The sequence below is a fragment of the Prosopis cineraria genome, unplaced genomic scaffold (assembly GCF_029017545.1).
Source record: "Prosopis cineraria cultivar Desert tree isolate PC_DT_omini unplaced genomic scaffold, ASM2901754v1 PC13, whole genome shotgun sequence".
Classification (NCBI taxonomy): Eukaryota; Viridiplantae; Streptophyta; class Magnoliopsida; order Fabales; family Fabaceae; genus Prosopis; species Prosopis cineraria.
This window is the reverse complement of record NW_026555344.1, coordinates 4,101,241-4,117,267: the sequence shown is the minus strand read 5'-3', so window position 1 is coordinate 4,117,267 and position 16,027 is coordinate 4,101,241. Positions and strand designations below refer to the sequence as shown.

Below are 16,027 nucleotides of genomic sequence, written 5' to 3'. Positions count from 1 at the left end.
TTATTTTAATCAATATAATATATAATAATATAATAATACTTTAAATTTGAATTATCTAAATTTTTTACCCGGATGATCCAGATTTTATCCTAAGGAGGATAAGCAGGAAACTCATTCCGACTCCAGTCACTCCACCGAAGCACTGGGTTGGGTCAGCGCCACCGTCACTGTGACCGCTGAAACGGTAGCACATGAGCTACAGGAAATGTAATTGAAAACGGCGCCGTTTTCTAGTGAAGCGAAAAGCTGGGGGCCCAAGAACACTCGCATGGGCCAATCAATTCTTAGATGGGGTTGGGCTACAGGCTAATCTATTTTTCTCTATATCAGCATTCATACTAAAATAACCCAAAAAAAAAAACCCAGGTTATGCGAAAGTTGTACCCAAAGAAACCTGTCATGCGATAGTGCAGTACATATTTATTTGAGTTCAGTTATCAGCGCGCGTTTGGATTAACTGACTAGAGAATTGACTCCTCTTAACTGAGATGTCGAGTTCATGTCATGGCTATAGCAGTTATTTTTTAATTGAATTATTTAGTTAAATAAATTAAAAATATAGCTAAAAGCTTTTATTAAGACAAACAACCAAAATGATCTGGTATGACCGGGAAAGGAAGTACCAAACGTGATTAATTAATTAATTATAAAAGATATATTATTAGTTAAGCATTGATATTAATAAAAACCTCATCAAATTAATTTTGATAAACACAAAGGATTGTTTCTTATAATTAAGAAATTCTATTTTTGAAAAGATAAAACGAGATAGAAATTGAGCACAGTATCAACCAGACCTTGTTTGGGTGCGTGAGAGAGAGAGAGAGAGATCATTGGCATAAGAAAAAACGAAGAAATTTCTCAAGTGTAAAATAAACTTCAAACTAAAGTCCGCAACTTATTGATCGTGAGAGCATTCTGGGTGACAATTTTATTCCGTACGGCAAATCCAATGCAGAAGAGACAGAACGAGGAGTCAAGCATGAGAAAAGAGCAAAGAAAATCCCATGAGCTGGTTGATTCTATTTGGATTTGGAGAGAATGCGCAGAAGAAAAAGACAAGACGTTCAGAAAACAATTTGACCAATTCATATTCTATGTCCACCGGGATTGGTCAAATTTAATTACGAGGTAAACTTGCCAGGGCAGGAAAAAAAAGAACCACATCAAGCATAGACCAACACTCAGCAGAACCCGACATATCCAACTTCGCCGTTACGACGTCCAGATTCTCTCTGACAAACGTACGACATATATACATATACATATATATAGATTGAAGAACAGAGATAGATCAGAGTAAGAAGGTGTTGTGTAGTGTTGGTTGGTGTTGGAGAAAGATGGGGATAACAGGGAGTGAGGTGGTGAAATGCGTGGGTGGGTATTATAAGTGTTTGGGAGGGGCAAAATTGGGACGAAAGGGTTACGTACCAGTGAAGGTTGGCATGGACGAAGAAAGCAGCAGGAGATTTATGGTTGAGACGAAGGCTCTCAGGGACGCGCGTTTCTGCGAGCTTCTCTCCAAATCAGCCGAGGAATTAGGGTTTTATAATGATGGAGTTCTCAGAATCCTGTCTGAACCTCACGATTTTGAACTCTGCTTCCTCAAATATTCCACTACGACATCAATTCGGCCACGTCCTCCTCCACTCTTTCTTCACTTGTTTAAAAAATTCGGTGTCCTCTAGTTCCCTTAGATTTAGATATATCAGTGTCCTTTCTCTCTCTTTCTCATTCATTTCCTTCCGCGCCGATATGATTGTGATATTCATTTGGATTTCTATGATCTTATTGTAAATGCAGATGATATTTTCATTGTTGCAATGCGTGTATTTTATAAGTGACGGCTTCAGAGCGTCATTTCTTTATACTATTTCTTTGGCGATCCATCAGATTGCTCTTGTGAATAAATTTGGTTATGCTGTTCCATTTTGGGCGCCAGGAGTTTCTATCGATGAGAGCAACGATTATTTAAATGCCAAAAAGAAGCGGGGCACATCCCAAGAACAGTGGTGGAGCCCCATGGTCGTCAGCGGCAAATATACATTCCTCGTTTTGGGGGAAAAAAATTATAAGTTTTAGTTTTTTTTATATATTTATATCCTTACAAGTTTGAACTATTTATCTTTGAATTTTAATATGTTGTACTCCTTGTTGATCACACTGGTGGCAAAAACAAGGGGGGGAGGGGGTCAGATTACAGTGGATCGTATGTGGTTGGAAGGGGAGGGCCTAAGCCCAAGCTTGACATTTGGGGACACCTGAATGAAACTTTCCTTTCATTGGGCCCACTAAGAAACTTGGACTCGTCCTCAATGCAGTTTGTTTTGTGTATATCTATGTTGTTCGCTTCAAGAAGCAAGACAAGTCTGGCAACAGCTATCAGTTTTGTATTCTTCCTTGTATTTCTTAAATAATCAGTTTAATTTAATATTTACAACTCATGCTCTAACATGCTAATATATGGCTTAAATCTTGAACATTGAGCTCGGAAGGTGGTGATGTTGTCATTGGCTTAGTTTTATATTCTTTATAATCTAATGATCTTGTAAACAGAAAATCACAGGTTCAATCTCACATGTAATCTTAAACTCCTATTCTCTAAATTAAAAATTAAAAAAATAAACCATTCATATAAAGTTTAATCCTGTTGATTGAATATATAATAAAATATAAGTCAAATAGAAGAAAAAGTGAAATTGAATTTGTATGAAGTCGACTGCTCTCCTGCCCCCTCTTTTTTTTTTTTTGTGTTTATCGGTGTATTTATTCACTTTTTTTTAAAAAAAAAATACACGATCGCAATCCTGTCAGGTGTCAACCTTTGTCTTCTCATATGATCATAGCATACCAACTAAACTTACAATTCAAACTGTGGGCAACGCCCCAGGTTTCTTCCCCCCCAAATCAGAATATATTTCTATCAGATTCGATCCAAAAATGTTTGAATCATTTATTTTAAACTACTCTTAAATTCATTATGGGGATATTGTGAACATTAAATTCAAATATTAAAAAAAAATATGATCCCCTCTAACCGCCAAATCATGTTTCATAAGCCAAAGGAGGACCAACTTGACTGTTATGCTTTTATTTATTTATTTGCTAAAATTATGGAAAAATCACTCCCCCCCCCAAAAAAAAATCTTAACAAGTTTCTGAAATTAATTTCAAGAGAGCTTTGTTGTAAGTTTTATGAATTCTGATCGTCACCGCGTTCGTCACTGTAGATTTTACAGACTCGAGATTTTTATTCGATTTTTTCCTGAAATAATTTCGAAAGAAAGGTAAAAAGTGAGTCATTTGTAAACAACGACATTAAATTCATTAATTTAATATTCAGTGCGAAAATTTAATACAAGAAATTAATTATTCTACCTGTCGTTATTGACTTATTATTTCCCTCAATTTTCCTTTTTATGTGACTTATTATTTCCCTCAATTTTCCTTTTTATGGACATTTCCTATTACATATACAAAAGTACGGTCAAGCACGCATAATATACTAGTCCCATATACGTTGGCCACACACACACGCACTAGTCCCGTATATCTGAATATTGAGTTTGATCAATTAAATAAATATTCACGTGCACAGTTTCTAATGAATGAACTAAGCAACAATTAGTAGTGGATTAAATAATTCTTCGGCCATAATCCAAAGCAACATGTTTTATCATAAACAACACCAGCATTGATAATGTCCCATCCTTCGCGACTTCCATTCTTAACCACAAGTCGATTTGTTTTGATCAAATAATCTCTTAATAATATTATAGGACTGATAAACCTGATCATGGCAAAAATTAAACTAATAATGACATTGCATGTCTGTTGAGTGTTGGCTATTGAAAGATTTGTTTTGATCTTAAATATAAAATTTCAATTTTCTATCATCACTTAATACTTTTTTCCTTAATGTATTCTTATTATTTTCAGTTTTTTCATTGTCTGTCATTTTTAATATATTATCATTAAAAGAAGGGTCTTTAAGAATAAGTAATACACATTTTTTACACAATAATAATAAATATATAATTTAATCAGTTTTTTCAATCTCTACAAAATAGTTAACCAGGTCATACTGTATATTTAAGATTATTAGAGGGACTGTATAAGAATTTATACATCTTCAAATATTTTCTATTAAACCAAAATTAATAGGTTCCTTCACTTATTCATGCATCAATGTTAAATCCACTTGCATTTGACATGACATCCTGGCTATGGTATAGTATCTTTGATTTTAGTTCAACTCCCATATATAGCTACAATATCAAATTATTTCCGTGATCAATTTCTTACTGTCAACAAATTTGACTGCAGAATTTTCTTATATTTATTTGAATTTCACGTAGTTTTAATTTAAATGAGAAGAAAACTAGGGTGAGAAAAGAATAAGGAGAATAACAATTAAGGACCTTCTAAGAATATTAACCTCAATTACAGATCGTGAAATCTTGAAATCTCAGTTAAGGACCATGGTCTTTAATTGTGATAAAAAATATAATTTGTGAGGTTGGATTTACTAACGCAACTTGAAAATTCACTAAACCAACTTGAGAAAATTATTAATGTATATTGTGAAAATATGAAATCCCACTTAAAAATGGAATGTTTAACAAAAAGCGCCACTTGAGAATTCACTAATTAGATTTTAAAAAATGTCTAACGTATATTGTAAAAAAATAAAACTCTACTTGAGAATCATTAATAAAAAGTGACTTGTCCAAATTGATGTCTTTTTATTAAACAATTGATTCCTAAGTGAAGTTTTATGTTTTCACAATATACGTTAGAAATTTTTTCAAGTTGAGTTATTGAATTCTCAAGTGACGCTTTTTGTTAAATAATTAATTTTCAAGTGAAGTTTTATATATATATTTTCACAAACTATATTTTTTTATCACAATTAAAGACCATGGTCCTTAACTGAGATTTACGGTTCATAATTGAGATTAATGTTCTTAGAAGATCCTTAATTGTCACTCTCAAAAGAATACCATGACTGATGTTTTTTCCTCCTAATATTTTTTTGTATATTTCACTCTCATTTTTTTCCTCTATTTAAACTAAATATATATGATGGAAAAAAAATTGAATATAGCAATTTAATTGACAGAGATCTACCAATTATTCTCAATATTTTGGGACAGATATTATTTATTATTGGAAGCCTTATTCTCCTTATACTTATAAAAAACTAAATATATATTAATTACAATACAAAGGAAAGAAAAGACTGGTAAAAGAACATAGTAAAGACAAATACTCCCTCTATCTTTATATATAAAGTATTTTTAATTGAATCACACATAATAACAATTCATTATTTAGTTAAAATTTTATTAAATCACAATAATTTTTAAATTTTTTCTCTTAATAATGTCCATTAATATTATGGTGACAATGGGTAAATTAAATCATACAAGTAATATCTTTTTTCTTTTTTCAAGACAAGGGCAAAATTATTTAATTACTCAAAAATATTATGGTACTTCTTATATTTTGGGATACAATAAACTTTTAAAAAAAATACTTTATATACAGGGATTTAAAGAGTAATTGCTAGAAAACATCACATGAATCTACATTCGAGTGCTGTGGCAAAAAAAAAAAAATCCATCTCGGAGAGTGTATTTTTGTAGAACTGTCAATTAGATTTTAAGGGTCGATTTTTAAAAGGTTAAGGCTTAAATGGGTTGACTATGTTAAAACTGATTATACTCCAAAGTTTCATTTTGGTCAGGTCAGCCCTAGCCCTGTATTTTTTTTTCATTTTTCAATTTAAAAATCTAAAAAATATTTTTTAAAATTTTAAAAAAGTTATTACACATAATATTAAGTATAAAAAAATAAATTTAAGTCAATACACATAATAACAAATTTAAGTCTAACAAAGAATAATGATATTACAAAATCAACACAGATAATAATTAAATTTTGCTAGTATTATTAGTTAAATTTTAATGATTTTTACTGTCATTAACATTAATATAATTTCATCATCCTCCTCATAGAGCCTCAAATAGCAAATATATTAAGCCTTTTCATTTATTGCTTTTTATTCTCATGAAATGAGATTAAGGTTTGAAAATTAATATAATATTTATTTTTTAATATTAATTTTTTTTAAAAAAATTGTAAAATGGCTTATTAAAAGGGTCGGTCCTAGCCGGAAGTGGACTCAGGGTCAGCATATATAGAGGCTTATCTTACCTTTTATATTTACATTTGTTAGTTCAAAATGAGACGGTTTAAATTTAATGATAGTTTATCCTTATATCTTAATTTTTTTTATTTTAATAGATAGTATAAAATTTAATATAAAAATAACTAGACGTTGCGTATCTTCCTTTCAATGAATGAAACCGAGCACAATAATTGATTTCAACCTCAATAATCACTTTCATTAAAAAATTCATTGTGTCGGTGAACATACAATTACTAGTCCTACATACTCTCTGATTACAATTTCTTGGACAGAATTATCAACTATTTGTATAATAAATAAATCCTCACTTTGTCTACCATGCATTATTTTTGAACAAGAGAGTTTAACGGAGGTAAAAGTTAAAACACAAAAATCCATACCTAAAACAATTCTTTTCTGGTAACCAAAACCCTACCTATAATCTGGACATAACTCACGTAATTAATCCGAATAATTAAAGTGATCGACATGTATATCAGCTTGCGCAGGTGTAGAACTCAGCCAGCTCGTCCATGGACCCCATTTGTGTCTCGGCGTTTTCAAGCATCCACAGCAAGTGCTCGAACAGCACCACCTCACACGCAACCACCACCGCCCCATCTTCCTGTGACGACGGCAAGCGATCCACCAGCTCCTGAAACACGGGGTGGTTGACAACGTCGGAGCTGACGAGGTACCTTCGCCGCGACTTCCCAACGCAGACCACATGTAGCTGCTCCTTATCATTACGATCGGTGGTGGAGAGCCTGTCAACATGGTCGTGGCAGGCGGCGGAGCGGCCGAGCTTGGGGAAGGAGGGCCAGCGCTTGATGGCGGACTTGAGCTTGGTTAGCTTTCCGAATTTGGCCATGGATATTGTTGAACTTGAGAGGTGTGATGAGAGAAGTCGAAGACCGGCTTGGGGGATTATAAAGAGAGGAGGAGGCATCATGAACACGAGGAGGGCCCACTGTACTAGGAACAGCTAAGGCAAAAGCCCAGTTGTTACTTCTTTTGTTTCTTTTCGCTCTTTGGTGGGCCTGGGATGCTTTTCCCTCTCATACGTATCTTCATTTCTTTTCTTTTCTTTTCTTTTCTCCGCATAGCACCAGGTATTTTAAAACCTGTCTCAAGTTGGGAGAGCTTTAACAGAAGTTCAGACTAATTCAGTTCAAGCCAAATCAAAATTCTTTTGAGTGAGAGTTCTGTGACCAAAGTCGTTGCATTTCTAAAACTTGGACTTGTGACTTCAGGTTAAGTTAGTATAATTTCTTTGTCAGTTTCTTTCTTTTCTTTTCATTTTACATTCTTACCTTTCTTCCTTGGTTTTTTTTTTTGTTTTGCCCTTTGTAAATTCATTTCTCATCACCATAATATTTTATTCTTGCTCGCTTAATTTTTTTGTACGTAATCTAATTGAGTTCTAGAATTTTAGGTCCAATAAAGTGTCAAAAAATTAGTGAAAATACAGAATAGTTTGTGAGCGCTTGGCTGGATCATGGCTGATATGAAGCCAGCCCAGTGGAAAAAAAATTAAGGATTTTTTTTTGGCCGAAGGAAAAATATTAGGGACTGAGGATGGAAGTTAGCTTGTTTTGAAATTGCATTGTCACCTTATTTTTGTTATTATTATAATACATGATTATTCGTTTCAAAGGCGACAGTTAATTCATAATTTCTGCGTAATGGTTTAATATCAATAGCCAACGGCCTCTTTTTTTAGTTTTATATTCAACAACCATTTGTGATAAAAATTATTACATTTTAATTCCAATATTAATACCTCGCATTTAAATTTGAAATCTAATAATTTCCCTTTCTAAACACTAATGTATTCATATACAAGAAGTACAAAAGAGAAGGACGAGGATGAATAATTAATTAGACTTGTTATCGCTCCTCTAGTATTATTTATAAGACTCTTTGTAGAAGTTTTTCATAACTTTTAATAACATAAGTACTTTTACAAAATATATGAAGCTTTAATTATTAATTATTTTTAAATATATCCTTCATAATGATTAATTGTGGATTCAATTGCTAAACCTTAATATATGTGGCCCACAAACCTCTTCGTAAAGATATGTTTTTGGACAAAGTTTGATTTTTTAAAAAATAATTGATTTAAATAATTTTTCTTAAATCGAATAATGTGTTGTATAGTGGATTAGGTATAAATGTTGGTTTCCTTGTTGTGTACTAATGAATAAGAATGGCACAATGAGGAGCAACAAAATTAAGGTGTTGGTTGGTATGCTAGCCTAGCCCTCATATCCTGATCTGTTAATTTAATAATTTGTATTTTTCTCTTCTGAGAAACAAATGAAAGGAAGGCAAACGGAAGTGGGTTTTGTTGTTGAGAAGGAGAGCTAGCATTTTGTCGTTTGATAAGGATTTGCTGTGGTACAGTACAGAGAGGTCATCATATTCCTTTCTTTCTAGCTAAGCAGATGGGTCCATGCAAACACCTCACGAGCCATTGCTCTGATTATGGACTTTGTCTTCTTCTTTCCAGCTCCTTCATCTTATACCAAACAATCCAGCACTAGCATACGTGTCGGGTTAAACTATCTTTTTTCTTTCTATCCAACTCAAGATCCGTTCAAGTGTTTGGTTGTGAATTAAAACATTTCTTTATTTTTAATTTGATTAATTTCTGTGTATTTTAGACCTATTCCATTACAGCTTGAACCCTGAAGGTAGCGTCATTCAAAGTTATTATTCGAATTAACTTGAGTATGACTGCAAATAGTGACAAGGCTCTTCTACTAAATATTTAAACTGCATTTTGATAACTCAAATTTGAAACCTCTGGCTTTAGATTTTTGTCATTAAATCAACAGTCCTTTTTTAATTTTTTTAATATGGCATTTAACATATTATATAATCAAAGGAATATCTGTTCACAAGATTATGAAATTAATCAATTCATCGAAATAATTAAAGAAGATAAAGAAAAATGGGAAATGACAAAAAAATATTCATGAAATATGCAAACGACAATTAAGTATTACAGAATGTGATAATTATTTTTCAGTCCTTAACGACTTGTTTGACATTTTAATTTTGTTAATAAATTGATATATTTATCCTCAATAACTATTATAGGAAGTGATTATTTTAATTGAGTTGGGCTATTGATTAAAATATAATAAAAAATTACTTTATTTTAAAAAATTGAGATTTATAAACAGATTAAAAAATGACATCCATTTACATATCATTGCTATATGAAAGAAGAAAAAATCAGAGGACAAAGGAGGTACTTCTCTAATCCTATTTATAAGGTAAAGAGAGAAATTTTTTTTAATCCTATTTATAAGTCACATTATTAAATTTTTATTACAAATTTTTTCTTTTATCCTCTATTGAATGTTGGAGAGAAAAAATACATTATTAAAGTATGTATATTTAATAAAAAAATTAAAAACTTATTAAATTTTAAGACTTTTTTTGATACTGGTAAAATAATGTTAAAAGTGACTTATAAAAAAGTGGAGGGTAAAGTGGGTAAAGGCACCGTGGGAAGAGGTATTCTTCTGGGTTTTTGGAAGAGGGCTTCCAAGAAGAGAGCGACTTTAATTGGGTAGCCAAAAACATGTGTTCAAGGAGGGAAGGGAAGGGAATCTCCCTTTCCTAACAGCTACCTAAATGCATGCCGCAACTATAGTGCTATCATTTATTCATCATTAGTAATGAGCCAAACTTTAACTTACTAACTGATCATCTCACCAAATTCCAAGGGGACCCAACATATATAGAGAAAGTCGTGGGAACTGGGAAGTACTTTTGACGAGAATGAAACAAATAATCTCAGGCTTTATAAAGAGAAGCATAGAAAAATCAAAGACAATGTATATAGAGGGATGTTATTGAAGGAGATTTTTTTAGTTAATAACATACTCAAATGCTTGGCCGTTAATAGAAAATATGATGGCATTGTATAATTCATGTAGTTAATTTTATTTAATAAAATAAGGCTTATTAATTTGTTCTTATAACGCATTGTAGATTCTGGATAAATAAAGAAGAGGATGAAATGTGGCATGTATGAACAAAGAGGATGAAAGAGAGTAGCATGAATGTGTGAATGTGAAGATATGGAGCATAATAATTGAGACGTGGTAACGGAGGGGGCATGAACATGATACATGAAATGGAGGTGTCGTAACACTTATGCGGAAAGCATGTTTGCGGTCCAACCCATTTAACACTGGACACCAAGTTCATCACGCCACACCCCAAATTCATGTCTCCTTTAGAAAGCGACCTTCTTCTTCTACTTTTGCCCTTCCTTCCCGGCTTCGCCCATTGTTTTCTCTTGCCAAGAGATTCTTAATTAACTTTACGATAGTGTTTGAATTAATGAATTTTAAATTTTAAATGTTAAATTTTAAATCTCATATGTAAAATCTCATAATAAAACATTTTGACAATAAAAAAGATGCGGGCTGAGTTTTGAAGTAAAAAATAAAAAATGAAAAGTGACAAGCTTACATTTATTTTTTTAAAAATTTTTGAGAAACAAGGATGAGAAAAGAGAAGAGAGATGAAAGCGATAGAAACATTGATAATAAAAATGTGAAAAAAATAAAAAGATTGGAGCAGTTAAAATTTTAAGTAATTAACTAGGGTTTTGAAAAAATTTAAAATTATGAAAAATTTATATCGAAATATGGATTTATTCATAACTTTTATGTATTCAAATAAGAAATTTGATTTAAATATAAATCCAAATCTCAATTCCTATATATTTAAATATAACATTTTAATAACTATTTGGTTTTCATTTTTCAGTAGTAGGAGGTCAAATTCGAGTCTTACATTAGTTTTGTTGTTACAAGGTTTGAAATTTGAATCCATGAACTCTTTTTCCTAAAAAAAATCCATGAACTCGTTTAATTAAGAGGTAGCAATTCCCTTTTACCTTATTTAACTAGCACTCTTATTAATTCATATAACTACATACATAGATGTTTTGTTTTCAAAAGATTAGTCATTTAGTCAATGTGGTTTCAACTAAGTTACAACTTAATCCTTAAAGTTTAACTCATCTAATCCAATCTCTCAAGTTCTAGCCGTTTGATCTGTTAGTTTCGTTACTTTCAAAAAATAATTTGATTCAATAGGGATTGGGTACTGATCAAGTCATGGAGTGTAGGCATCAATGGATTAAACATCCAACATTTAGGAGGACTGAGTTAGATGGAGTCAAAATTAATTGCATTCCAGTTTTCCACATAACCTGGAAAAGAAATTACAGTATTTATGGATTAATTGTAAATAGTATAACTTGGAATACATTTTAATCTATTGATGTCTTCACACACACACACACACAGAGGCATATTGATAATTTGGTTTATTTTATTTGTTATAATGGGAAAAAGCTATTGGTTTCCTTCATGCGATACTTTTGCATGCTTTTGTTGTTGTGATATTTCGTTTAACGAGAGAGGCATTAAGTATAAATTGGTTCCTGACAAATAAAGGAAGATTCATGGTTAAAAATGTCGTTTCCAAGTTTAATGCAAAATTGATTCGTATAATAATAAAATAAAATAAAAAGTGGTAAATATGATGGTGATAGATGGCCTCCATGTCACTCGTACCAATTGGGAGAGGCATAATAGGTGGATTGATGAGATGTGATGGAAGGGTGAAGTGAAGCGATGGAGTCATTGGCAAAAGGTCTTAATCTTTGTTTGAATAATTAACGAAGTATCTTCATGTCAATATAATGTTCTCTACAATTCCTTTAAAGACATCAATCTTATATTTAAATATAATTGACATTTTCAAGATCACTGTCTCAACTCATCAGCATCATCAAGAAAATTAGGGATCTCATCATCATGAGGAGCTAAGATGTCACCCTAAATTATGTTTTCAGACAAATATAATAGATTCACGAACTTATTTGCTCACCAAATAAATCAACTTAACATGAATACCACTACTTTTAACTATCGCCTCATAGAATGCAAGAATCTCATGATTTTTGATATGATATAATTTCATTGTTTGTCACAAGGCTGTGCCCGTGATTTTTTATTTTATTTTATTTAAAGAAAAGAAACAAAGGAATTAAGAGACAAATGCAAAGGGGTGTGCTTGATGTAGGTGATAGGGGTGTTGACGATTACATTTGTCGTAATCGACTAGTATTTGTCTTGATCATATCAAGATAGGTTTGTCACGATTTAAAAAAAATAAAGATAGAACATTTGCAAGATGGGACAAAAAAGGGGCTAGAAAGGGACAAGACTCAAGATATCCTTCGGGATATCCCTTCCTGATATTATATATATGTGTATATTCCTGTTATATATATATATATATATATATGTAATGTTATTTTTGTTGTTTATTTGTTTATATTTTCTATTTATTTTTACTTTATTTAATTGTGCATAGCTCTATGATACTTGGTCTAGCCATTTTGCTTTAAATGCCAAGCACATAGACAATACTTTGTGTCAGGAAAAACTTCACTTAAAGCTCTTGTTGTAGCTTGATCTTGGTCTGTAAACACAATTTTTAGGCTTTTTTTGCATGTGAGCAACCAAAAAAGTTTCTAATAGCCACTTGAAAGACATAATGGTCTCATCATACAATAATGCAACTCCAAAGATGATTGTACTTCTATAATGATTAATATAAAATTCCTTACTACTAAACACAATTAATCAAACAAACTCATGATAATCAAAAGATTAGCCCATAAAGGCGATTACCAAGTTTTAATTTAAAATTAAGGGATCCCAAGTTTTCTTAATCAAAATGAGTTTAAATCAATCATAATCTCTTATATCAAAGTAAAAACAAGTTACAAAAGTATGTGATACCTCAAAAGAGTGAAAAATAATGAAAACCATTGAAGAACAACTTATTTGCTGCAGAAGAGGGCAATACGCTGTGGCTTGTGCATGTTGCACCGTGGTGTGTTGCATGCTTTTGATAGTGGTGACAGTATAATAGGGGAATTTTCAATGTGTCTCGATTCTCTGTCCAACATTTGAATGACATGATTTAAGTATTTAGGGAAAGCTCTTCTCATGAACTAGCTAATGACACAGTTTTCGCTTTTAAAACTAGTCACACTAGAAAGTTGGACACCCAAACACAATTTTTTCTACTTTTCACCAATAAAGGGTGTTCAAAACCCAAAACAAGTGCCACAAGCCTTTCCTAATACTTAGACCATGTCTATTAGATTTAAGACTATCAATACAATATGTCACATGTACTTAGTTATCAATATAACAAAAATTCACTCCTCAACCCCTTTTTCACCAAAAACAAAAGGGAGAGGTAATTTACTTTGCATTACATCAAAATCAATCACAACATGTTCAAAACATCATTTCTACACTTGTATTAGTATTTTGACCCTATCAACATATATCTAATCATACACAAATATTCAGGGTTCAAAATACAACTTAGATATTTGCAACAATAAAACAGTGCAAATGCAACGATATGCAACCTAAAATTGGCAGCCATATTCTATTATACAAAATAAATATAAACTAGAGGCATATAGTAGGAATGAACTAATTCCTAGCCTCTTAAGTCTTCTCCCTCTCTACAACAGAGCTAGAGCCTGTAAAATATTAAATGAAAGGGGTGAGTCTAGCCACTCAGTAACTAAGGTAAAACCTACCCTATGCAGTTATATATCAATTATAAATTAACTCATGCATATGAAATCAAGTTCTTAAAACATGTTTAACCATATATCAAAACTTATCATTACACCATTAACCCATTTCCATCTCACATACATTAGTTATATTGTCACAATACATTTAGACATGTGACCATGACTTGTTACCTATGCAATTTGCCACATTACAATCATGTGACACGTTATAAGTTTACATAGGCAATGATCAACCAATTGTGTATCCTTTTTATTTCTTTCAACTGAAACCATGGGTTATAACATTGAATAGGGCTTTGTCCGTATGATCGAATTACCAATCTTACCAATTGTGAGGTATGACCTGACCAAAGATCACATGACTTACTCTCGAATTACAGCTCTCTCTACTCTCAAATCTTTATGATGTCGTATTATCTAAGTTATTTTCCTCGATAAACTAGTAGAGAAAGCTAGGTTCTAGTCTCTGGACAAACTATAGGATAATTCCTCGACAAATTATAGGATAAAGCTATACCCCTGTGCACCGGAGGCAGCCTAAATATCATATGAATTTTAACTACTTCTAATCTCGAGATGAACTCCCACAAACTAATCATACCATGTATGGTGTCTACTTATTTTCATGAATTTCGTTTTCCCAACATTATTTTTTTTTCACTTTTCAAGTATGATATCTCATCACACCTTTCAAGTTCTTTTACCCCACTTAGGCTCACCACTGCCTTACGGGTCTATTAATGCTACAACTTGACACACATTATATTTTATTTATTAATCCACATTTACCTCAACCCAATATCCCATTCATCTTCTTAAAAGTATATGTATGCTCATAGATTGAAAATTACCTTGATTTCACATTTACAATACAAGTTACATATAACATCATGCACATTCATATTTTCAAAACATAAATCAAAAGTATTAACATGCTTTCACATTAAAATCAACTCATATATGTGGTAATCCACATTATCCACAATTAACAATTAATTGACATATAATTACCCAAAATAAGGTTCCTCCAATTACCTCAAACCTTTGAGAGGTTAAATGTTTACCCCTCAATATTTATAGCCTCTAAGCTTGAATTCCTAAGCCAAATTGGTGGCCAAGAGCTTAATCTACAATTATCAATTCCTTAACTCATTAACATTGCCAAACACACACACACACACACATCACATCTCTCATTTTCACTTCTAGATTACCCAATGCTCACTTTGTATAAGTTTGGGTCTATTCATTAGATTTATCAACTCTCTTTAGTTCCCAATAACATTAATGAGTCATTAAATTGCCATTAATAGCATCACACTCTTCCAACAACCCACATTAATGTTATTTTTACATAACAATGAGGCTCAACCACCAAAAGTGGCAAAACCCAATATATCTAGGTTTGAATACTCTGATCTACTCCTATTAACTCTATTTGAGTCAATGGATACAAACTCGTAACCTATATAGATTGAAAATCATCTCCCACCATCAAATCCTAACCAAAAATTCATAAATGTGAAAGAGATTGGAAGGAATGGGGTCTAGGATACTTATCTTAAGTGTTTTTAGCTTTAAAATACTCTCAATGCCATTCAAAAATTAATGCTAGGAGTGCTCAACTCGTCCTCTTCATTTTCTCCTTTCTCTTTCTATTTCTGTCACAATTCGCGACTAATAAGTTACAAAAATTGGCTATGCGCTGTGGCAGACATTGCACGCTCCATGGCATATGGCATAAAGTGTAACATCTCAAATTTTAATTTCCTAATTAATTAAACCTAATTAGGATAACTAAATAAATTGAAGTGGTGTGTGGCCAGAGAGGTCAAATAATCATATTTGATAGTATTTCAGCCCTAGTTATGGGTCTGGTATCGAGGAGGGCTACCTAGGCATCAAAAGGAGAAGAACGGGAAGAGTTAATGTTGCTGTGCCATACATTGTAGTGTGTAGGTCATCTGCCGTAGCGTATAGACATTCCTAAGTGAGGGGAGGACCTCTCTGTGCCATGTGTTATGGCGCATAGTCATTTTCTACAATTTATCAGATGCGAAATGAGACAGAAATAGAGAGAAAGAAAAGAGAAGAAATAGAGAGGTGCGCTAATGCTCTGCTAGGGTTTACTCGTGGATAACTTTGAGAGTATTTTAAAGGCTACA

The 16,027-nt window shown here is 32.1% G+C and overlaps 2 protein-coding genes across 2 annotated transcripts; one reads left to right on the top strand and one right to left on the bottom strand.

Annotated features, from left to right (window-relative positions):
* The first annotated feature begins 1,340 nt into the window (after positions 1-1,340).
* LOC129290933 (uncharacterized) lies at positions 1,341-1,688 on the top strand. The gene has a single exon (XM_054927995.1). The coding sequence runs from the start codon at positions 1,341-1,343 to the stop codon at positions 1,686-1,688; it is 348 nt and encodes a 115-aa protein (XP_054783970.1).
* Positions 1,689-6,384: 4,696 nt separating this feature from the next.
* LOC129291790 (auxin-responsive protein SAUR78-like) lies at positions 6,385-7,108 on the bottom strand. The gene has a single exon (XM_054929318.1). It carries the CDS (start codon positions 7,062-7,064, stop codon positions 6,690-6,692), a length of 375 nt encoding a protein of 124 aa, XP_054785293.1. The 5' UTR covers positions 7,065-7,108; the 3' UTR covers positions 6,385-6,689.
* Between the last annotated feature and the right edge of the window lie 8,919 nt (positions 7,109-16,027).

What these genes read in the sequence shown, in the direction of transcription:
- LOC129290933 (XM_054927995.1), top strand. Translation starts at nt 1,341, where the DNA reads ATGGGGATAACAGGGAGTGAGGTGGTGAAATGCGTGGGTGGGTATTAT.
- LOC129291790 (XM_054929318.1), bottom strand. Translation starts at nt 7,064, where the DNA reads ATGGCCAAATTCGGAAAGCTAACCAAGCTCAAGTCCGCCATCAAGCGC.